Consider the following 23,649-nt stretch of genomic DNA (forward strand, 5'->3'; position numbering starts at 1 on the left):
GGGGTAGGGAGGAGTGTGGTGGGGTAGGGAGGAGTGTGGTGGGGTAGGGAGGAGTGTGGTGGGGTAGGGAGGAGTGTGGTGGGGTAGGGAGGAGTGTGGCGGGGTAGGGAGGAGTGTGGTGGGGTAGGGAGGAGTGTGGTGGGGTAGGGAGGAGTGTGGTGGGGTAGGGAGGAGTGTGGTGGGGTAGGGAGGAGTGTGGTGGGGTAGGGAGGAGTGTGGAGGGGTAGGGAGGAGTGTGGCGGGGTAGGGAGGAGTGTGGCGGGGTAGGGAGGAGTGTGGTGGGGTAGGGAGGAGTGTGGTGGGGTAGGGAGGAGTGTGGTGGGGTAGGGAGGAGTGTGGCGGGGTAGGGAGGAGTGTGGTGGGGTAGGGAGGAGTGTGGTGGGGTAGGGAGGAGTGTGGTGGGGTAGGGAGGAGTGTGGTGGGGTAGGGAGGAGTGTGGTGGGGTAGGGAGGAGTGTGGGGTAGGGAGGAGTGTGGCGGGGTAGGGAGGAGTGTGGTGGGGTAGGGAGGAGTGTGGCGGGGTAGGGAGGAGTGTGGTGGGGTAGGGAGGAGTGTGGTGGGGTAGGGAGGAGTGTGGTGGGGTAGGGAGGAGTGTGGTGGGGTAGGGAGGAGTGTGGTGGGTAGGGAGGAGTGTGGTGGGGTAGGGAGGAGTGTGGTGGGGTAGGGAGGAGTGTGGTGGGGTAGGGAGGAGTGTGGTGGGGTAGGGAGGAGTGTGGTGGGGTAGGGAGGAGTGTGGGGGGTAGGGAGGAGTGTGGCGGGGTAGGGAGGAGTGTGGTGGGGTAGGGAGGAGTGTGGTGGGGTAGGGAGGAGTGTGGTGGGGTAGGGAGGAGTGTGGTGGGGTAGGAGGAGTGTGGTGGGGTAGGGAGGAGTGTGGTGGGGTAGGGAGGAGTGTGGTGGGTAGGGAGGAGTGTGGTGGGGTAGGGAGGAGTGTGGTGGGGTAGGGAGGAGTGTGGTGGGGTAGGGAGGTGTGGTAGAGTGTGGCGGGGTAGGGAGGAGTGTGGTGGGGTAGGGAGGAGTGTGGTGGGGTAGGGAGGAGTGTGGCGGGGTAGGGAGGAGTGTGGTGGGGTAGGGAGGAGTGTGGTGGGGTAGGGAGGAGTGTGGTGGGGTAGGGAGGAGTGTGGTGGGGTAGGGAGAGCGTGATGGGGTGGGGTGAGGTGGGGGGAGGGCAGCGGGTGAACATAAGAACATAAGAATTAGGAACAGGAGTAGGCCATCTAGCCCCTCGAGCCTGCTCCACCATTCAATAAGATCATGGCTGATCTGGCCGTGGACTCAGCTCCACTTACCCGCCCTCTCCCCGTAACCCTTAATTCCCTTATTGGTTAAAAATCTATCTATCTGTGACTTGAATACATTCAATGAGATAGCCTCAACTGCTTCCTTGGGCAGAGAATTCCACAGATTCACAACCCTCTGGGAGAAGAAATTCCTTCTCAACTCGGTTTTAAATTGGCTCCCCCGTATTTTGAGGCTGTGCCCCCTAGTTCTAGTATTCCCGACCAGTGGAAACAACCTCTCTGCCTCTATCTTGTCTATCCCTTTCATTATTTTAAATGTTTCTATAAGATCACCCCTCATCCTTCTGAACTCCAACGAGTAAAAACCCAGTCTACTCAATCTATCATCATAAGGTAACCCCCTCAACTCCGGAATCAACCTAGTGAATCGTCTCTGTACCCCCTCCAAAGCCAGTATATCCTTCCTTAAGTAAGGTGACCAAAACTGCACGCAGTACTCCAGGTGCGGCCTCACCAATACCCTATACAGTTGCAGCAGGACCTCCCTGCTTTTGTACTCCATCCCTCTCGCAATGAAGACCAACATTCCATTCGCCTTCCTGATTACCTGCTGCACCTGCAAACTAACTTTTTGGGATTCATGCACAAGGACCCCCAGGTCCCTCTGCACCGCAGCATGTTGTAATTTCTCCCCATTCAAATAATATTCCCTTTTACTGATTTTTTTTCCCAAGGTGGATGACCTCACACTTTCCGACATTGTATTCCATCTGCCAAACCTTAGCCCATTCGCTTAACCTATCTAAATCTCTTTGCAGCCTTTCTGTGTTCTCTACACAACCCGCTTTCCCACTAATCTTTGTGTCATCTGCAAATTTTGTTACACTACACTCTGTCCCCTCTTCCAGGTCATCTATGTATATTGTAAACAGTTGTGGTCCCAGCACTGATTCCTGTGGCACACCACTAACCACCGATTTCCAACCCGCAAAGGACCCATTTATCCCGACTCTCTGCTTTCTGTTTGCCAGCCAATTCTCTATCCATGCTAATACATTTCCTCTGACTCCACGTACCTTTATCTTCTGAAGTAACCTTTTGTGTAGCACCTTATCGAATGCCTTTTGGAAATCTAAATACACCACATCCAGCGGTACACCTCTATCCACCATGCTCGTTATATCTTCAAAGAGTGGAGTGGTGGGTGGGGTGGGGGTGAGCATGTTGCTGTGGGGAGGGAGTGCAGTGGAGTGGGGGGGTAGTGTGCTGGGGTGGTGGAGGGAGTGTGGTGGGGTGGGGGGGTAGTGTGATGATGTGGGGGGAGCGTGATGGAGTGGAGGGGAGAGGGAAGAACAAGAGTGAAGGTCTGTGATAGGGTGGGAGGCAGGAGAGATTAAATGACAAAAGGGATGATGGCTTGTGGCAAAGGGAGACGGTAACGGGACAAGGAAAGACACAAAAGATGGATCCGGAGGAGATGTAAATGGCTCGGAACTTGATTATAAACGATTAAATCTCTTCATTTCTTCCAGTTTTGATGAAAGGTCAGTGACCTGATTAACTCAGTCTCTCTCTCTCCGCAGATGCTGCCTGACCTGTTGAGTGTTTCCAGCATTCTCTGTTACTACGTCAGATTTCCAGCTCCCGCGGTATTTTGCCTGTGTTACAATATGGGGATCGGTTGTGGGGCGTGTGTAGATCGGGGATCATTGCTCGAGCTCTTACCAAGGATCTCCAGCTGGCTTTCCTCAAGCGACACAATCGCTGTACTCAGAAGGCTTGTAAGTTTCACCACGGTGGTGTGCTCCATGAGGACATCGATGAGCTCTGGCAGGACAAGGTAGACTCGAAGAGCTTCCACACCAGCCGGGGATTTAGATAATGAAGGGATCAACTTATTCTCTACTGCATTAGTTACCTATTGAAAAAAAACATTGGTGTGTAACTAATATATAATCAACAACATCTTGCATTTATATAGCGCCTTTAACATAGTAAAACATCCCACGGTGCTTCACAGGAGCGATTATCAGACACAATTTGACACCAAGCCACATGAGGAGATACTGGGACAGGTGACCAAAAGCTTGGTCAAAGAGGGAGGTTTTTGAGGAGTGTCATAAAGGAAGAGAGAGAGGCGGAGAGGTTTAGGGAGCGAGTTCCAGAGCTTGGGGCCCAGGCAGCTGAAGTCACGGCCACCAGTGGAGCGATTAAAATTGGGGATGCTCAAGAGGCCAGAATTGGAGGAGTGCAGAGATCTCGAAGGATTTGTAAGTCTGGAGGAGGTTAATCCAATAATAAATTGCTGCAGGTACAGAATTTCTTTCAGGATTCCGACATTTTGAATTTGTGGGTTTTCAGGTCAGAACCCTTATTATATGGGGAATCTAATCCCCCAGCAGTGCAGTAAAACTGGGAAAGTTACATTGAGTCTCCCCAGTGTTCTCTCACACAGTTAGTTCTTAATTTTAACTGGGCTGTCTGGAGGACGGGAAAGCAGAGGGAAGCCATTTCTCAGGGGGAAGGAAAGGGGGAGGAACTGTCAACCTGCACTGTTCTCGCAGAACTCCAAATAGCTGGTTCAAGAGTGGCATTGGCAGAGGCCTGAACTCACTGAGGCCTGAGGCCTGAACACACTGAGGCCTAAACACACTGAGACCTGAGGCCTGAACATACTGAGGCCTGAACTCACTGAGGCCTGAGGCCTGAACACACTGAGGCCTGAATACACTGAGGCCTGAGACCTGAACTCACTGAGGCCTGAACACACTGAGGCCTGAACACACTGAGGCCTGAACACTCTGAGGCCTGAACTCATTGATGCCTGAACACTCTGAGGCCTCAACACACTGAGGCCTGAGGCCTGAAAACTCTGAGGCCTGAACACATTGAGGCCTGAGGCCTGAACACACTGAGGCCTGAACACACTGAGGCCTGAACACACTGAGGCCTGAACACTCTGAGGCCTGAACACACTGAGGCCTGAACACAGGCCTGAACACTCTGAGGCCTGAACACTCTGAGGCCTGAACATACTGAGGCCTGAGGCCTGAACACTCTGAGGCCTGAACACTCTGAGGCCTGAACACACTGAGGCCTGAGGCCTGAACACACTGAGGCCTGAATACACTGAGGTATGAACATTGAGCCTGCTCACACTATTTCCCCCACTCTCTTGAGGCTATTTCCAATTGCCACCTGCTATTTGAACCAAACTAGATTTAAGCCACTGAAATTGACCATTTGGTGCAATAATTCTGTTTGTGTGGTTTAATGTCCTGTGAACAAACAGAAATATAGTGGGGGGAGGGGAATTGTGTGTCTTTGTGAATGGACAATTGTCAGAGAGGTATACCCGAGTTCACAATGTGTTCAGCAACAGGAGCCTCTCCAACACCCACAAGGCACAAGTCAGGAGTGTGATGGAACACTCTCCACTTGTCTGGATGAGTGCAGCTCCAACAACACTCGAGAAGCTCGACACCATCCAGGACAAAGCAGCCGCTTGATCGGCTCCCCATCCCCCACCTTCAACATTCACTCCCTCCACCACCGGCGCCCCCTGGCTGCTGTGTGTACCATCCACATCATTTTTGAACACCTCTATTAAATGTCCTCTTAACCCACTCAGCCCTAAGCGCACAAAGAATTATGATTTCTCATTTCTGACATCAGTTCTTCAGGCTGGGGCTCTTGTACAGTACGGCAATAAAACTCACCTCACTAGTTGATAATAAGAAAACATATAAGGGGTCCTAAACCACGCAGAAGGAGGCCATTCAGCCCATCGTGCCTGTGCCGGCCCGTTGAAAGAGCGATCCGATTAGTCGCACTGCCACCCTGCTCTTTCCCCATAGCCCTGGACAATATTTATCCCTCAAACAACATAGCAAAAAAACAGATTATCTGGTCAGTATCACATTGCTGTTTGTGGGAGCTTGCTGTGCGCTAATTGGCTGCTGCGTTTCCCATATTACAACAGTATCTACACCACAAAAGTACTTCATTGGCTGTAAAGCGCTTTGAGACGTCCGGTGTAAGGCACAATATAAATACAAGTCTTTCTTTCCTAGCCCGGCAAACTGTTCCCTTTCAGGCATATAATCGGGAATCTGACTGGTGTAATCGCTAACGTTACCTCTTGTAAAAGTGTGGGATTTTTCCCCAGTTTCTCAAACCACAGGGTCACTGCTGACATATCCACTCCAGGGTCTACGCTGCTCGTTTTGAAATGGTTTCCCTCGCTGTTCCAAAAACAATAGTAAAACAAGTGTTAACGTTACACAGCGGGTGATATGTTAAGTCCCCATGTGCAGAGAGAGGTACCTGACCCCACCCCCAGAAACTCACTCTCCGCTGACCGCCAGAATTCACGTGAAGGACACTCACAACGACTAAGGTGTGAGCCGCAGCTCGGTGGGTATCTCTCTCTCTCTCTCGTCTCGGAGTCCAGAAGGTCATGGGTTCAAGTCCCACTCCAGAGACTGGAGCACAAAATCCAGACCGACACTCCCAAACCGATACTGAGCGAGTGTCGCTTTGTTGGAGGTGCCGTCTTTCATTTGAGACGTTAAATCGAAGCCCCGTCTGCTCTCTCAGGTGGAGATAAAAGATCCCACGACTACTATTTCGCAGAAGAGCAGGGGAGTTATCCCCGGTGTCCTGGGCCAATATTTTTCCTTCAATCAACATCACAAAAAAATCAGATTGTCTGGTCATTATCACATTGCTGTTTTTGGGAGCTTGCTGTGCGCAAACTGGCTGCTGCGTTTCCCACGTTACAACAGTGACCATACTTTGAAAGTACTTCATTGGCTGTAAAGCACTTTGGGACATGATGATGTCACCAATCTGGGGTCAGACGGAGGTCAGGCGCCCTTGCAGTGCGGGAGACACACTGTCACACTGCTGCTCTGTGGACCCAATCTGCTCGGGGAAAACGGGCAGGGCGAAGGACAATTTCCCCACCAGCCTCCCGAGGGACACACATTGTCCTGACTCAACTTCATCTCAAACAGGACCTTACAGCCGGCCAGGACAGCAGGTTTTATTTCTAATCCTCTGGATTGGATTTGAGCCCAACTCCAAAAACACTGGGGTAAATGTAATGATTTTATGCTGTGAATAAAGAAGGTAAGGAACAGGGCGAGCCATTCAGCCCGTCGAGCCTGTTCCACCTCAATCAGACCAAGGCTGATCTGTATCTTAACTCCATCTACCCACCTTAGTTCTGTAACCCTTAATACCCTTACCCAACAGAAGTCTATCAATTTCTGTTTTCAATTGCCCCCCACCCCACCTCCCCCCCGACCCCAGCCTCAGCAGCGTTTTGGGGGAGAGAGTTCCAGATTCCCAGCACCCTTTGTGTGAAGAAGTGCTTCCTGACATCACCCTGAACGGCCTGGCTCTAATTTTAAGGTGACACCCCCTTGTTCTGGACTCCCCCCACCAGGGGGAATAGTTTCTCTCGATCGACCCCATCAACTCCTTTAATCATCGTAAACACCTCGATTAGATCGCCCCTTAATCTTCTACACTCGAGGGAACACAGCCCAGTCTGTGCGACCTGTCCTCGGGGTTTAACCCTTTAACCCTTTGAACCCCAGTATCATTCTGGTGAATCTGCGCTCAATATAATCCACCTTGATGTGCAGTACCCAGAACTGGACGCTGTATTCCAGGCTTGAACAGAGCTCAGCTTGGAGAATCGACACCAATGTTTAGCCCTATCAACGACCCTTGCTCTTTGACCCTTGTAATGTATTTGCTTCATGGGTTCTTTGCTTAAGAATTCACAGCAACACATTGCTATTAAGAACTAGTTGGTTTATCAACAAAAGTTTAACAATCACACTACACATTACCAGTTTATCCACCGGGCTCACAACTGCATACCTCATCGTGGATCCCCCAAACCCAATTGGCTGGGATTTTATTGAGTCTTGTGAACATCACATGACTGGCTAAGCCACTCACAATGCAACAGCTCCACAACATTACAACCCTGACTCCACTTTGTGAGCGTGAATTCACAGAATGTCTCTGATTGTTCTCACCCTCCGAACCACGAGTCTCTCTCTCTCTCTCCGCCCCCCACCCTGCCCAACATCTGTCCCAGCTGTCCCCCCACCCTGCCCATCAGTACCCCCACCCCCACCCTTACCATCCGTTCCCCCCCCGACCCTGTCCATTAGTCCCCCCCCACTCTGTCCATCAGTCCCCTCCCCTCACCCTGCCCATCAGTCCCCCCCCCATTCTGTCCATCAGTCCCCCCCCCCCCCCACTCTGCCCATCAGTCCCCCCCCCACCCTGCCCATCAGTCCCCCCTCACCCTGCCCATCAGTCCCACCCACTCTGCCCATCAGTCCCCCCCCACCCTGCCCATCAGACCCCCCCCACCCTGCCCATCAGTTCCCCCCCCCACTCTGTCCATCAGTCCCCCCCCCACCCTGCCCATCAGTTCCCCCCCCACCCTGCCCATCAATTCCTCCCCCACCCTGCCCATCAGTCCCACCCACGGGTGCCACTTGCCTCGTTTCCAGGAAGCTTCCATTCAGAGAAGCAGCAGATGAGAAAATCTGATCGATTTCCCTGCAGGAAATGAAACATAATTTTAAACAACATTGGGAGAGTGTACCACGGATTACTCTTTTCATTAAACAGGGCAATCTTAAAATATGAAATTAAAAAGACTAGAATTTTGTTTTCCCAATGTTCTACCTTCATTTCCAACCCCAGCAACCTCCGAGATCTCTGCCCTCCTCTAATTCTGCCCTCTTGAGCATCCCCCGATTTCCATCACTCTACCATCGGTGGCCGTGCGGTCTGCTGCCTGGGCCCCAAGCTCTGGAACTCCCTCCCTAAACCTCTCCGCCTCGCTCTCCTCCTTTAAGATGCTCCTTAAAACCTACCTCTGTGACCCACCTGCCCCTAATATCTCCTTCTGTGGCTCAGCGTTAAATTCTGTCTGATAACGCACCTGTGAAGCACCTTGGGACGTTTTCCTACATTAAAGGCGCTATATAAATGCAAGTGGTTGTTGTTCCTGATCTCTAACAGCAATCCCAGGTGGATGGTGCAGGCGTTGGGAATGATTCCAGCTTCTCCCAATGTGTAGCAGGAAAGCTACTCAAAAAATTCCAGAGCCCATCCCGGATTTTGCCAATTTCTCCACCACATTCCTGGGACACAGGATCCTTCTCCTCTTTGCCAGATTTCCCCTCCCCCTCTGATATTCTGCAGTTGCCGCTTACACCTCCTCTCGGCCCACCTTTGTCCCATTACCACCCTCTTCCGTCATTGAATTGCTCCTGCTCTCCACTCTATCGCAGGCCTTCCCTCCCACCCTTTCCCCTGGCTCAGCACTTGCTTCAACTCCGTTAAATCTCTAAACATCGGCCAGTTCTGAAGAAATGCCAACAAGCTGAAAGGTGAAGTTTCTCTCGCCACAGATCCTGCCCGATCTGCTGAATGTTTTACAGTACTTTGCTGTGTTTTTTGTAATTAATTCACGGCATGTGGGCGTCTCTGGCAAGGCCGGCATTTATTGCCCATCCCTAATTGCCCCTTGAGAAGGTGGTGGTGAGCCGCCTTCTTGAATCGCTGCAGTCCGTGTGGTGAAGGTGCTCCCACAGTGCTGTTAGGGAGGGAGTTCCATTTTTGACCCAAACTGAGCATTGGTTATTGATGAGCAAGTGCAGCTTGATAGCACTGTCGACGACACCTTCCATCACTTTGCTGATGATTGAGAGTAGACTGATGGGGTGGTAATTGGCCGGATTGGATTTGTCCCGCTGTTTGTGGACAGGACATACCTGGGCAGTTTTCTACATTGTCGGGTAGATTCCAGTGTTGTAGCTGTACTGGAACATCTTGGCTAGAGGCACGGCTAGTTCTGGAGCACAAGTCTTCAACATGACAGCCGGGATGTTGTAGCCAGTGTGCTCAGCTACTTCTTGATATCACGTAGAGTGAATCAAATTGGCTGAAGACTGGCTTCTGTCTATTTGTCTAATTCTCATTCAAAACGATGAAAATCGAAGCTAACATTGTTAAGAGAAAAAGTTAGAGACACTTACTGTTTTATGTTCTCCCTCAGCTCCCCGTGGCCTGTTGCATCCCATTTGTTCAAGAGCCAATCTTCAGCAATGGCAATTCTCTTCATCGCAGTGAATACAGATTGACCTTCGGGAGAAACTGGAGCCTACAATTAAACAAACAGCACCAGGAACAGTGAGGTTAGCGATAGAGTGTGAACTGAACACAAATGATTACACTGTCAATTTCTGGTGACATTTGAAGGCTGTTTGAGTTCAAAGGCCAACAGTGTGACATTTTATTCACCTCGGTTCGGAGGGATGGTGCAGTTTGTGTGTTGTACCAATGAATCGTTCCATTGAATGTTAACCTGTGGGTTATTATTTGAGGGCGAACATTTTGAATCTAGGCAAGGCATACGGTAAATTGCAAGCACCCAGCTCAATGATTTGTCCATCTATTCGTTTTAATGGATTAAAATTATCAATAATAATAATCGTGGGGGACAGGCAGATGTAGAGAAAATTTACAAGGATGATACCAAAATGCGAGGGTATACATATCAGGAAAGGATGAACAAGATTACACGGGACATACGGCACAGAAACAGGCCATTCGGCCCAACCAGTCCATGCCGGCGTTTATGCTCCACTCGAGCCTCCTCCCGTCTTTCCTCATCTAACTCTATCAGCATAACCCTCTATTCCCTTCTCCCCCATGTGCTTGTCCAGCCTCCCCTTAAATGCATCGATACTATTCACCTCAACCACTCCCTGTGGCAACGAGTTCCACATTCTCACCGCTCTTGGGTAAAGAAGTTTCTTCTGAATTCCCCATTGGATTTCTGGGTGACTATCTTATATTGATGGCCTCTAGTTATGCTCTTCCCCACAAGTGGAAACATTCTCTCTGTATCCACTCTATCAAAACCTTTCATAATTTTAAAGACTTCTATTAGGTCACCCCTCAGCCTTCTCTTCTCAAGAGAAAAGAGACCCATCCTTTCCTGATATGTATACCCTCGCATTCTGGTATCATCCTTGTAAATCTTCTCTACACCCTCTCCAATGCCTCTGTATCCTTTTTATTTATGCTGACGTAAGTAGGACCCTAAATGTGGTCAAACCGAGGTACGATGCAGATTTAGCATAACTTCGGCCGCCTGAGGAAAAGAGTGTTCGAAGACCTGGGCTGTAAATCTGCCACTAAGCTCATGTTCTACAGGGCTGTAGTAATGCCCGCTCTCCTGTATGGCTCAGAGAACTGGACCATGTATAGTAGACACCTCAAGACGTTGGAGAAATACCACCAACGATGTCTTCGCAAGATCCTGCAAATCCCCTGGGAGGACAGATGCACCAACGTTAGTGTCCTCGACCAGGCCAACATCCCCAGCATTGAAGCACTGGCCACACTCGACCAGCTCCGCTGAGCGGGCCACATTGTCCGCATGCCTGAACAAGACTCCCAAAGCAAGCGCTCTACTCGGAACTCCTTCGTGGCAAGCGAGCCCCAGGTGGGCAGAGGAAACGTTTCAAGGACACCCTCAAAGCCTCCCTGATAAAATGCAACATCCCCACTGACACCTGGGAGGTCCTGGCCAAAGACCGCCCTAAGTGGAGGAAGTGCATCCAGGAGGGCGCTGAGCACCTCGAGTCTCATCACTGAGAGTTACAGAAAACAAGCGCAGGCAGCGGAAGGAGCGTGCGGCAAACCTGTCCCACCCTCCCTTTCCTTCAACCACTGTCTGTCCCACCTGTGATAGAGACTGTAATTCCCGTATTGGACTGTTCAGTCACCCAAGAACTCACTTTTAGAGTGGAAACAAGTCTTCCTCTAATTCGAGGGACTGCCTATGATGATGAGCGTAACCTTCATACATTTCAGTTGTATACATCTAGAAATAAACCCGAGTGCTTGGTTTGCTTTTTTATGGCCTTGCTAACTCGTGTTGCAACCTTTAGCGATCTGTGTATATGTGGACAGGCCCTTGTGGGGAGCATGCTGGGAGCGTGCATATTGATCAAGTTTACCCATTGAGGTTCAGTGACATTCCCTGAGAATGGTGAGCCGGGATTACCTGCTCCAGTCTCTGCAATGGGGCTCAGAGCTAACAGCTGCTTTGGGTTTGACTATAATCGGGGGCTGCACTCCATCTGAACCTGGCAACGGAAAGGCAAGGGGGGGGGGGGTGGAAAGCTCAATACCCAGGGGGTGGGAAGCTGTTCCAGAACGGTGCTGAGAAACCGGGCACAGATAGCACACAGAACACGTGCAGAGGGAAATAAAACAGGTATTAAAACATGCAACATTTCTCACCGTGTCACCAATGCACAATGCAAAGCCCTGGTTGGCCCCTGCAAAGATTCTTCTGACAGCTGGCTGGATTGGACAATCTGTGAAGAACAAAAAAGAAAGTGGGGTATTAAGGAAGCAGCAGCAGGACATTTAGAAAATCATAATTCAAGCAAGCAGAGTCAGCATGGTTTTATGAAGGGGAAATCACGTTTAGCAAATTTGCTGGAGTTCTTTGAGAATGTAATGAGTAGGGTGGATAAAGGGGAACCAGTCGATGTCATGTATTTGGATTTCCAGAAGGCATTCGATAAGGTGCCACATAAAAGGTTACTGCATAAGATGAGTGCTCATTTGGTTAGGGGTAATATATTAGCATGGATAGAGGATTGGCATGAAAACAGAGAGTTGGGATAAATGGGTCATTTTCAGGTTGGTGAACTGTAAGTAGTGGGGTGCCACAGGAATCGGTGCTGGCCTGAAACATACAAAATTCTTACAGGGCTTGACAGGGTAGATGCAGGGAGGGTGTTTCCCCCCGGGCTGGGGAGTCTAGAACCAGGGGTCACAGTCTCAGGATAAGGGGTCGGCCATTTAGGACTGAGATGAGGAGGAATTTCTTCACTCAGAGGGTGGTGAATCTTTGGAATTCTCTGCCCCAGAGGGCTGTGGAGGCTGGGTCTTTGAGTATATTCAAGGCTGAGATCGATAGATTTTTGGATATTAAGGGAATCATGGGATATGGGGATCGGGCGGGAAAGTGGAGTTGAGGTCGAAGATCAGCCATGGTCTTATTGAATGGTGGAGCAGGCTCGAGGGGCCGAATGGCCGACTCCTGCTCCTAATTCTTATGTTCTTATATTGGACTGACGGTGCCACTGAGGCTGATGGTTGACATGAAGCCAGCGCTTGTACTATTGAGGCCCAGAGTCCTGGCCAACGCTTGCGATTACTGCAAAGCTCGCAGTCTCTAGTCCTCGTTACCTTGTGTGTTGGGGTGTGCGTCAGTCACCATCACCGATGTTACCCGCTCCATGCCCGCCTTTGCCCGTGGGCTCGGGGGCACCCGGCCCTGTGTGAGTTGGCTCCGCCGATGGTACTTGCCGCTCGGTGCGGTTGGGCACTGAGCCCTGGTTGCCTGGGCAACCGGCTGCTTGGTGAACTTTGGCGTCGCTCCCCGTGCGCCGCCGATCCTCATCCTCTTTGCCGCATCGCCGGTCGGCGGGAATGCGTCTTGCGCGGCAATCGTCCGCTTGTGAGTGTTGGCCTTGGCGGCTGCTGCTCTCGTCACTCTCCGCCTTCTCTCTGGCACGGTGGGCTCGGAGTCACCGCGGCTCATTGCTGCTAAAACGGACACAGCCCGGTTAGATGTGGCAAAGAGGAAGGTCATCGGTGGGGGAGGGACAGAGTGGATACAGTCCCAGTATCGAAAGACAAGCACTTGCATTTATATAGCGCCTTTTACCACCTCTGGACGCTCTACAACTAAGCAAGCATGTGTGTTTTTTAAAGAGTAGTCACTGTTGTAACGTTGGAAACGGGGCAGCCAATCTGCGCACAGCAAGCTCCCACAGACAGCACTGTGATAATGATCGGATAATCTGTTTTAGTGATGTTGATTGAGGGATAAATAATAGCCCCAGGACACCGGGGATAACTCCCCTGCTCTGCTTCAAAATAGTGCCATGAGATCTTTTCCGTCACCTGAGAGAGGAGACGGGGCCTCGGTTTAACGTCTCATTTGAAAGACGGCATCTCCGACAGTGCGGCACTCCCTCAGTACTGCCCCTCCGACAGTGCGGCACTCCCTCAGTACTGCCCCTCCGACAGTGCGGCACTCCCTCAGTACTGCCCCTCCGACAGTGCGGCACTCCCTCAGTACTGCCCCTCCGACAGTGCGGCACTCCCTCAGTACTGCCCCTCCGACAGTGCGGCGCTCCCTCAGTACTGCCCCTCCGACAGTGCGGCACTCCCTCAGTACTGCCCCTCCGACAGTGCGGCGCTCCCTCGGTACTGCACCGGGAGTGTCAGCCTGGAGTTTTGTGCTCAAGTCCCTGGAGTGGGACTTGAACCTACAACCTTCTGACTCAGAGACGAGAGTGCTGCCCACTGAGGCACGGTTCACCATTGAGCGAGTTAACAACAACAAAAAAGTGCATTTCTATATGTCTTTAATGTAGTAAAACGTCCCAAGCTAGGAGTGAAGACACCGAGACGCATAAGGAGTTATTAGGACAAGCGACCAAAACACTTTAAAGAACAATGTTAAAGGAGGAGAGAGAGGCAGAGAGGTTTAGGGAGGGAATTGCAGAGCTTGGGGCCTCGGTAGATGAAGGCACGGCCGCTGATGGTGGAGCGAAGAACGTTGAGGATGAGGAAGAGGCCAGAAATAGAGGAGGGCAGAGATCTCGGGGGGTTGTGGGGCTGGAGGAGGTGACAGAGATAGGGAGGGGCATGGCCATGGAGGGAGTTGAAAATAAGGATGAGAGTTTTAAAATGGAGGCGTTGCCGGAACAGGAGCCAATGCAGGTCAGCGAGCACAGGGGGTGATGGGTGAGCGGGACTCGGTGCGAGTTAGGACACGGGGCAGTGAGCACAGGGGGTGATGGGTGAGCGGGACACGCTGCGAGTTAGGACACGGGGCAGTGAGCACAGGGGGTGATGGGTGAGTGGGACTCGGTGCGAGTTAGGACACGGGGCAGCGAGCACAGGGGGCGATGGGTGAGCGGGACTCGGTGCGAGTTAGGACACGGGGCAGTGAGCACAGGGGGTGATGGGTGAGTGGGACTCGGTGCGAGTTAGGACACGGGTCAGTGAGCACAGGGGGTGATGGGTGAGCGGGACTCGGTGCGAGTTAGGACACGGGGCAGTGAGCACAGGGGGTGATGGGTGAGTGGGACTCGGTGCGAGTTAGGACACGGGGCAGTGAGCACAGGGGGTGATGGGTGAGAGCGGGACTCGGTGCGAGTTAGGACACGGGGCAGCGAGCACAGGGGGTGATGGGTGAGCGGGACTCGGTGCGAGTTAGGACACGGGGCAGTGAGCACAGGGGGTGATGGGAGAGCGGGACTCGACGCGAGTTAGGACACGGGGCAGTGAGCACAGGGGGTGATGGGTGAGTGGGACTTGGTGCGGGTTAGGACACGGGCAGTGAGCCCAGGGGGGTGATGGGTGAGAGGGGACTTGGTGCGAGTTAGGACACGGGGCAGTGAGCACAGGGGGTGATGGGTGAGCGGGACTCGGTGCGGGTTAGGACACGGGCAGCGAGCCCAGGGGGTGATGGGTGAAGGAGATTCGGTGCGAGCAGGGACACAGGCACCACCAATCCCACAACGGTAATTCTAGAAAGGTGCTATATAAATGCAAGTTGTTGTTCACACTTTGGCATTTGCCGCAAATCTGCGACCAAGAGGGATGTTTCGGGAACGCCGCTATCCAATGGGGTGGTCAAGCCCACAACAGTTGTGGGGACTCAGTCAACATTCAGCAATATTTGATGTTACAATGTAAGGTATGAACAGGAAAGGTTCCTCTCTCACCAGGAGCAAGTCGCACACGATCAGGTACGTCCATTGAGAAGGTGACAGGTCGCGGTACGGACTGATGACTGGTTCGTCCATTTCCCAACTGCCCTTCCACTCCACGACCAAAGGAGTAGATTTTTCCAGATGTCGCAACGAGTACCAGTGTGTGATAGCTGCAAATATAATATGCCACGTAAAACTCACAATAAAACTCATCGCAGTTCGGCTCGTGTGGATTGATAAACAGTGCGGACCGAGTAACCATTGATTGGTTTATATCCCGGCGCACCGTGGCTGCAGTGTGTACCATCTACAAGATGCACTGCAGCAACTCGCCAAGGCTTCTTCGGCAGCACCTCCCAAACCCGCGACCTCTGCCACCTAGAAGGACAAGGGCAGCAGGCGCATGGGAACACCATCACCTCCACGTTCCCCTCCCAGTCACACACCATCCTGACTTGGAAATATATCACCGTTCCTTCATCGTCGCTGGGTCACAATCCTGGAACTCCCTCCCTAACAGCACTGTGGGAGCACCTTCACCACACGGACTGCAGCGGTTCAAGAAGGCGGCTCACCACCACCTTCTCGAGGGTCAATTAGGGACGGGCAATAAATGCCGGCCTTGCCAGCGACGCCCACATCCCAGGAACGAATAAATGAAAACATTCTATTGGTTCTCCACAATGTTTAAAGTTTCGAGACCAAGATGCAGCAGCTGTACACGAGTCAGCGATAGTGTGTAGAGACGCCAGAAATATGGAGTTAATGCGTTGTTTCATTGTCTTACCTTTAAGGACAGATGGAGCCTTTAAACCTCGGTCAGTGTGGTTAGTTTCATTGCTTGCTGCTTTGATATAACCAGATGTAATCCAAATAAACGAATTGCACTCTCTCTAATCCTCAGTCACATAAGCGCACTGATTATAATTGCTCGTGCGACATTGGTGCAAATAACAGGCTTTCCCGTGTACTCCCCGAGGTCTCTGCGCTGCTCTAATTCTGGCCTCTGGAGCATCCCCCGATTTCCATTGCCCCACCATCGGCGGCCGTGCCTTCAGCTGTCTGGGCCCCAAGCTCTAGAACTCCCTCCCTAAACCTCTCCGCCTCTCTCTCCTCCTTGAAGATGCTCCTTAACCTCCCTCTCCAACCCAACTTTTGGTCACCTGTCCTTAATATCTCCTTATGTGGCTTGGTGTTTAATTGTGTTTGATAATCGCTCCTGTGAAGCGCCTTGGGACGTTTTAGTATGTTAAAGGCGCTATATAAATGCAAGTTGTTGTTGAATCACCGCAAAAGCTCGCGCCATTTAAAACGCGTAAGTGGAGTTACGTCCAAAGCCACTTCCGCCCGTGTCTGCCACCATCTTTAACTCTGGTTCAAAATTCACTTGGGCTGAAGCAGGCCCCAGCCACAGAACAGGCCCCGCCCACAGAACAGGCCCTGCCCACAGATCAGACCACGGCCACAGAACTGGCCACGCCCACAGATCTGACCACGCCCACACAACTGGCCACGCCCACAAAGTTGGTCACGCCCACAGAACAGGCCACGACCACTGATCTGGCCCCGCCCACAGATCTGACCACGTCCACAGATCTGACCGCGCCCACAACTGGCCACGCCCACAAAACTGGTCACACCCACATACCAGGCCACGCCCACAAAACTGGTCACGCCCACATACCAGGCCACGCCCACAGATCTGGCCCCGCCCACAGATCTGACCACGCCCACAGAGCTGACCCCGCCCCTGGGTCGATATAGCGGGATGCCGACTTTCCTCCGATTGTGTCGGTTTGGGAAGGGTCACCAGATCGCGCTGGGTTTTTTATTTCAGTGCACAGGCACCCACTGCTCTTAAATTCTCCGCATGAATAAATTCAAACAATCGGATCAATGCTCTAAAGGCATGGTGGTAAAAAGTTTGCAGAGAGATACAACAGTATCTTTAAAGCAATTTACAGACGGCTCAGATAACTTGTGCATTAATAGCTTAAAATTAATTTAAATCAGTCGGATCAATGCTGTTAAAACTATTAAGGTGGGGGATATGGCGGTGAGAGGTTTGTTCTTTTTGATCATCAGTCTCGCTCCGAAGGAAACATTCAGTGGTTTTGTGCAGGACCTTTCCCCAGAGACCTGAGGCCGATGTTCCCTGTGAGTGCGCTGTGTTCTGGGCAACAGGTTTCTCTCAGTGCGTGGTCCCTTTAAAGATGCAGCCTGTGCTGTATTCCCAGTGAGTGTCCTGCGCGGGACCATGCTGATTACTGCAGGGACGGTGCAGATTACTGCAGGGACTGTGCAGATTACTGCAGGGACGGTGCAGATTACTGCAGGGACTGTGCAGATTACTGCGGGGACGGTGCAGATTACTGCGGGGACGGTGCAGATTACTGCGGGGACGGTGCAGATTACTGCGGGGACTGTGCAGATTACTGCAGGGACTGTGCAGATTACTGCGGGGACGGTGCAGATTACTGCGGGGACGGTGGAGATTACTGCAGGGACGGTGCAGATTACTGCAGGGACGGTTCAGATTACTGCAGGGACGGTGCAGATTACTGCGGGGACGGTATTGCAGGGACGGTGCAGATTACTGCAGGGACGGTGCAGATTACTGCAGGGACGGTGCAGATTACTGAAGGGACTGTGCAGATTACTGAAGGGACGGTGCAGATTACTGCAGGGACTGTGGAGATTACTGAAGGGACGGTGCAGATTACTGAAGGGACGGTGCAGATTACTGCAGGGACGGTGCAGATTACTGCAGGGACGGTGCAGATTACTGCAGGGACGGTGCAGATTACTGCAGGGACTGTGCAGATTACTGCAGGGACGGTGCAGATTACTGCAGGGACGGTGGAGATTACCGCTGGGACGGTGCAGATTACTGCAGGGACGGTGCAGATTACTGCAGGGACGGTGGAGATTACTGCAGGGATGTGCAGATTACTGCGGGGACGGTGCAGATTACTGCGAGGACAGTGGAGATTACTGCAGGGACTGTGGAGATTATTGCAGGGACGGTGCAGATTACTGCAGGGACGGTGCAGATTACTGCAGGGACGGTGCAGATTACTGCGGGGACGGTGGAGATTACTGCAGGGACGGTGCAGATTACTGCAGGGACGGTGCAGATTACTGCGAGGATGGTGCAGATTATTGCAGGGACGGTGCAGATTACTGCGGGGACTGTGGAGATTACTGCGGGGACGGTGCAGATTACTGCGCGGGTGCACATGCGTGCAGGTGAGAGGGATCATTGCTGGAGACCCGACTGATTCTGTCCTCAGTCACCAATCGATCGGCAGGTTTACGTTGCCCCGTTGCATGGGTTGATGGGAAGGTTTACGTTGGACATTGTGCAAATGGGTTTGGGCGGAGACTCGAAACGTCACTTCAAGTCGGAAATGCAGCGTTTTGGCCGCAATCTCCCGATTCTGTGACCCTAAGGGTAACAGCCCCCAATGAAGCTTTCCCCCTTGCACCCCAGAACCCTCTGCCAGTTTAACCCCTTGTCGGTACCTTTCTGTCGGTGCTGCATTAGCTTACCTCCCACACGCTATCTGAGTGACTTTACTTCCAACAAACTCCTCGACCAGCTGAGGTTTCAGCTCATCCGTCGTTGTGTTGTGTCCAAGTTGTCCATAACGCCCGGCTCCGAAGGTGAAAACAAGCCCATCCTACAGGAGACACACAGCAACAACGTGCATTTATATAGCGCCTTTAACGTAGTGAAACGTCCCAAGGTGCTTCACAGGAGCGATTGTCAGACACAATTTGACACCGTAATGTATTTGCTTCACGGGTTCTTGGCTTAAGAATTTATAGCAACACATTGCTATTAAGAACTAGTTGGTTTATTAGCAAAGGTTTAACAATCACACTACACATTACCGGTTCATCCACCGGGCTCACAACCACCTGCCTCATCGTGAATCCCCCGAACCCAACTGGCTGGGGTTTTATTGAGTCTTGTGAACATCACGTGACTGGCTCAGCCACTCACAACTCAACAGCTCTACAACTATTTTAGTTGAAACGTAAATCAAGTGGTCCCCTTTTGGCTTAGGGCACTAGAACTCACAAATTTCCAAATAAACTTTTACGGAAACTTAAATCAAATTAAAATTTGGTTGCCGGGGTGATGACGCACTCCAGTCCCTCCGGCGCCCACCTCTCGCCGAAGGCCGCGAGCGTACCGGTGGACACCGCTTGCTCCATCTCCAGGGACACCCTGGCTCGGATGTAACCACGGAAGAGAGGCAGGCAGTCGGGCTGAACGACCCCCTCGACCACCCGCTGCCTGGACCGGTTAATATTTGTAGGGCTGTGGGGAAAGGGCAGGGGGAGTGGGACTGATTGGATCGCTCTGTCACAGGGCCGACACAGGCACGGTGGGCCCAATGGCCTCCTCCTGTGCCATATCATTCTAGGATTTGACGATTTGTGGACACCAAACTTCCCCAATGGAGAATGTGGCACGACATTCTCCGTTTGCTCTCTGCTCTGTGAGGTACTGAACAGATCAAGTGACCTTTCACACGGCATGACCCCTCATTCCAGCCAATCACCTTCCCTCCCATTTGCTGCAAGGGCCAGTGTACATTCACAATCCCGTTAGTCAAATCGCTAATTGCACAATGTTTTTACACGCATATTTCTGGAGCTGGAGTTCTGAAAGGGCCTGGTTATAGCTCTGTCGCATTGTTGGTAGTTACATCCTAAATCACAGTGTCGCCATCTCTTCAAGTGAATGAGAACGTTGATTTAAACTTGATAGATATCCCCCTGAGGGTCCTTGTTGGGCACTGAAGCATCTCTCAAGGAGAGAGCACGAACACTTCAGGCCCTGGGGTGGGAACAGTCTTGTTTGACGGATTATAAATGCCAAACTTGAAAGGTTCTCAATGGGTAACACTCTCGCCTCTGAGTCAGAAGGTTGTGGGTTCAAGTCCCACTCCAGGGGCTTGAGCACAAAATCCAGGCTGACACTCCCAGTGCGAAAAGGACTTCGTTGGCTGACTTTGGGACGTCCTGAGGTCGTGAAAGGCACTAAATAAATGCAAATCATACTTTTAACAAAATATATATGGACATAAGAATTAGGAGCAGGAGTCGGCCATTCGGCCCCTCGAGCCTGCTCTGCCATTCAATAAGATCATGGCTGATCTCTGACCTCAACTCCACTTCCTTGCCCAATCCCCATATCCCTTCATTCTCTTAATCCCCCAAAAATTTGTCGGTCTCAGCCTTCAATGACTGAGCCTCCACAGCAACCTCAGGGAGAGAATTCCAGAGATTCACCACCCTCCCAGCGTGCTTCCCGATCAATTGTATATTGTGAGAGCAAACCTTAGTCAGGGTGGCTGTGTGTTGTCCTCCACAGGAAATGTAGACCATCTTCTTACCGTCCAATAGCTTTACTTCAGTGGGATGGTAGCGATCTGTGGTGACCAATGAGAAATAGCCCGTTATTGCTGCGTTCGCCACAGAGAGCTTCGCAGCTGGAACCTCGCACAGCGACGGAAGGGACAGCGCACGATGGTCGCGGAATTTGGTGGGGACAGTAAGAGCCGCTAGGCGGGGGTTCTTGCGCCGGGCCCCAAAGCCCCCCCCCCCCGCGCCTGCCATTGATATTGGAGGGTCCCGTGCGCCCCCCCCCCCCCTCCCCCGAGAGCAAGTCCGGTGCAAAATATCACGCCGCAAATCCTGTCGGGGGGTCGGGAGCGGGGCGCTAAGCCACGCAAAGTTCGCCGCTTGACACGGCGGAGACAGAGCCCCTCCCCTTCCGTTAAAGGGGAGGGGCCGAGCTGCCGGCTCCGCGGGCGGGAAACAGGGGGCCATCGCTGGGCCAGCAGGGAGCGGGGTCGCCCGCGGCAGCAAGGTGGCGGCACGGACCCCTGCGATCGACCAACCAGAAGGCCGCCGGTGAGTCGGCCATTTTTTGCCCCGGCCGCGCCTTCCCCTTTAATTATCGCCTGGCGAGAGGCCCATAGCCCGGAGCGCGCCCCGTGAATCTGTCGCTGCCGTCGCCCCGCGCAGCTTCAGGGGAGCGCTCACCGAAAACGTGTCGCCGCGCACGCTGACGGTCTCGTCTACCGGTTACCGCCGCCGGTAAACTCCCGCGGGATTTGGTGGGAGTCGGTCGCGGCTCTGCGGCCGGGAGAAAAGTCGGTTGTGACCCTTTAGCGACCCCTGCTGTGTGAAGAAATTCCTCCTCATCTCAGACCCAAATCTCCGACCTCCTTATCCTGAGACTGTGGCCCCTGGTTCTAGACTCTCCAGACCGGGGGAAACAACCTCTCAGCATCTACCCTGTCAATCCCCCTCAGAATCTTATGTGTCTCAATGAGATCACCTCTCATTCTTCTAAACCCCAGACAGTACAGGCCCAATCTGCTCAACCTCTCCTCATAGGACAACCCTCTCACCCCAGGGATCTGTCCAGTCTGGAGACCAGTTCTCCTGTGCGGAGATTCGCCAGACAGGGACACAGGTTACAGAATAAGCCCCACAGTGTCGTGGCCCCTGTCTGTGACCTGCCATCGAGCACTACCCAACTTTGAAAGCAGAGCCTCACAAGATGAGAGCGTAATTATTTTTCACGGAGCGCAGCTGAACTTTTGGCTCTGCGACTGTTCACAAAACAGCGTGTTTAAAATAGGCAAATAAACCGAGAGCGCAGGAGAACGTCGACCTCTCAACAACTAAGCTGGTGGGCTCAGTGTTTCTGAGTGTTTTGTTTTGAACACCAATTAAATCTGAAAGCCCAATCTCACTGGTAATTCTCAGAGCCCCAGCTGCAGTTCTGGATTGTACCACTGGAGGGAGACCTGCTGTCGGTGTCGGCAGTAAAGTGACTGAACCAGAGCAACAACAACAGCAATAACATTTATATAGCGCCTTTAATGTTGTAAAAAAAAAAACCAGCGCGCTTCACAGGAGCGTTATCAGACAAAATTTAACACCAAGCCACATAAGGAGATATTAGGGCAGGTGACCAAAAGCATGACCAAAGAGGTCAGTTTTAAGGAGCGCCTCAAAGGAGGAAAGAGAATTTGAGAGCAATGTTCCCTCTGGATCACCGGCTCACCGACTATTAACAGAAAATCCGCGCAGCGCGGAATTTTGAATGGGCGGCACAGCCTGTTAAAGGGGCTGCGGGGCCCCAAAACATTAAAGGGAACATAGGTAGAGAGGCGGAGAGGTTTAGGGAGGGAGTTCCAGAGCTTGGGGCCCAGGCAACAGAAGGCACGGCCACCAATGGTGGAGTGATTATAATCAGGGATGCTCAAGATGCCAGAATTAGAGGCACGCAGACATCTCGGGGGGTGGTGGGGCTGGAGGAGATTACAGAGATAGGGAGGGGCGAGAGCCATGGAGGGATTTGTAAACAAGGATGAGAATTTTGAAATCGAGGCGTTGGTTAAACGGGAGCCAATGTAGGTCAGCGAGCACAGGGGGTGATGGGTGAGCGGGACTCGGGGCGAGTTAGGACATGGGGCAGTGAGCACAGGGGGTGATGGGTGAGCGGGACTCGGTGCAAGTTAGGACACGGGGCAGTGAGCACAGGGGATGATGGGTGAGCGGGACTCGGTGTGAGTTAGGACACGGGGCAGTGAGCACAGGGGGTGATGGGTGAGCGGGACTCGGTGCGAGTTAGGACACGGGGCAGTGAGCACAGGGGGTGATAGGTGAGCGGGACTCGGTGCGAGTTAGGACACGGGGCAGCGAGCACAGGGGGTGATGGGTGAGTTAGAACACGGGGGCAGCCAAGTTTACGATGAGCTGATGTTCACAGCAAGGTGACACCGTGACCTGGGCTGGAGAGAGAGAAAACTGGAAAGAAAAGGGTGTGAAAATAAAGGAAGAGAGTTCCATTTCTTCTTACTCTCCATGTCGTTGAGCCCCAGCTGTCCGTGATCGTTGCTGCCCCACGCGAACACTGCCCCAGAGACAGAGAGCGCGAAGCTATGCGATCCACCCGCTGCAATCTGAGCCAGGGGGACCCCAGCCAGTGATGTCACACCCCGGGGTGTGGGCACGGAGCGCCCAGCCTTACCAACCCCCAGCTGGCCGCGACTGTTCTGTCCCCAGGCAAACACTTGGCCATCTGGAAGTAAAGAGAAAAGTTTGTCAAAGTCACTCAGCAAATATCAGCGTGTAACTCGGTTTGACTACCTAACTCTCGCAGTACAATTTAGAGATTGTCGTCATGTAGCAGGTTTGGCTCAGTGGGCAGCACACTTCTCTCTGGGTCAGAAGGTTGTGGGTTCAAGTCCCACTCCAAGGACATAAATCCAGGCTGATAGTCCCAGTGTAGTACTGAGCGAGCGCCGCACTGTCGGAGGGGCAGTACTGAGGGAGTGCCGCATTGTCGACGGTGCAGTACTGAGGGAGCGCCGCACTGTCAGAGGGGCAGTACTGAGGGAGCGCCACACTGTCGGAGGGGCAGTACTGAGGGAGCGCCGCACTGTCGGAGGGGCAGTACTGAGGGAGTGCCGCACTGTCGGAGGTGCAGTACTGAGGGAGCGCCGCACTGTCGGAGGG

At 52.6% G+C, this 23,649-nt stretch overlaps 1 protein-coding gene across 1 annotated transcript in view; it reads right to left on the reverse strand.

Moving 5' to 3' along the window:
* The window catches only part of LOC139231919 (probable E3 ubiquitin-protein ligase HERC4), an 86,237-nt gene that overhangs the window by 49,177 nt on the left and 13,411 nt on the right, over positions 1 to 23,649 (reverse strand). The window contains exons 4-13 of the mRNA XM_070862541.1: positions 22,991 to 23,212; positions 20,452 to 20,543; positions 18,649 to 18,779; positions 15,109 to 15,266; positions 12,554 to 12,913; positions 11,594 to 11,670; positions 9,316 to 9,440; positions 7,769 to 7,828; positions 5,376 to 5,481; positions 2,963 to 3,155 (exon numbers count right to left, since the gene is read on the reverse strand). Of these exons, the coding sequence (XP_070718642.1) occupies positions 2,963 to 3,155; positions 5,376 to 5,481; positions 7,769 to 7,828; positions 9,316 to 9,440; positions 11,594 to 11,670; positions 12,554 to 12,913; positions 15,109 to 15,266; positions 18,649 to 18,779; positions 20,452 to 20,543; positions 22,991 to 23,212 (1,524 nt within the window). The remainder of the gene's footprint in view (positions 1 to 2,962; positions 3,156 to 5,375; positions 5,482 to 7,768; positions 7,829 to 9,315; positions 9,441 to 11,593; positions 11,671 to 12,553; positions 12,914 to 15,108; positions 15,267 to 18,648; positions 18,780 to 20,451; positions 20,544 to 22,990; positions 23,213 to 23,649) is intronic.

This window comes from Pristiophorus japonicus, chromosome 2 (genome assembly GCF_044704955.1).
Source record: "Pristiophorus japonicus isolate sPriJap1 chromosome 2, sPriJap1.hap1, whole genome shotgun sequence".
In the NCBI taxonomy this organism is placed as follows: Eukaryota; Metazoa; Chordata; class Chondrichthyes; family Pristiophoridae; genus Pristiophorus; species Pristiophorus japonicus.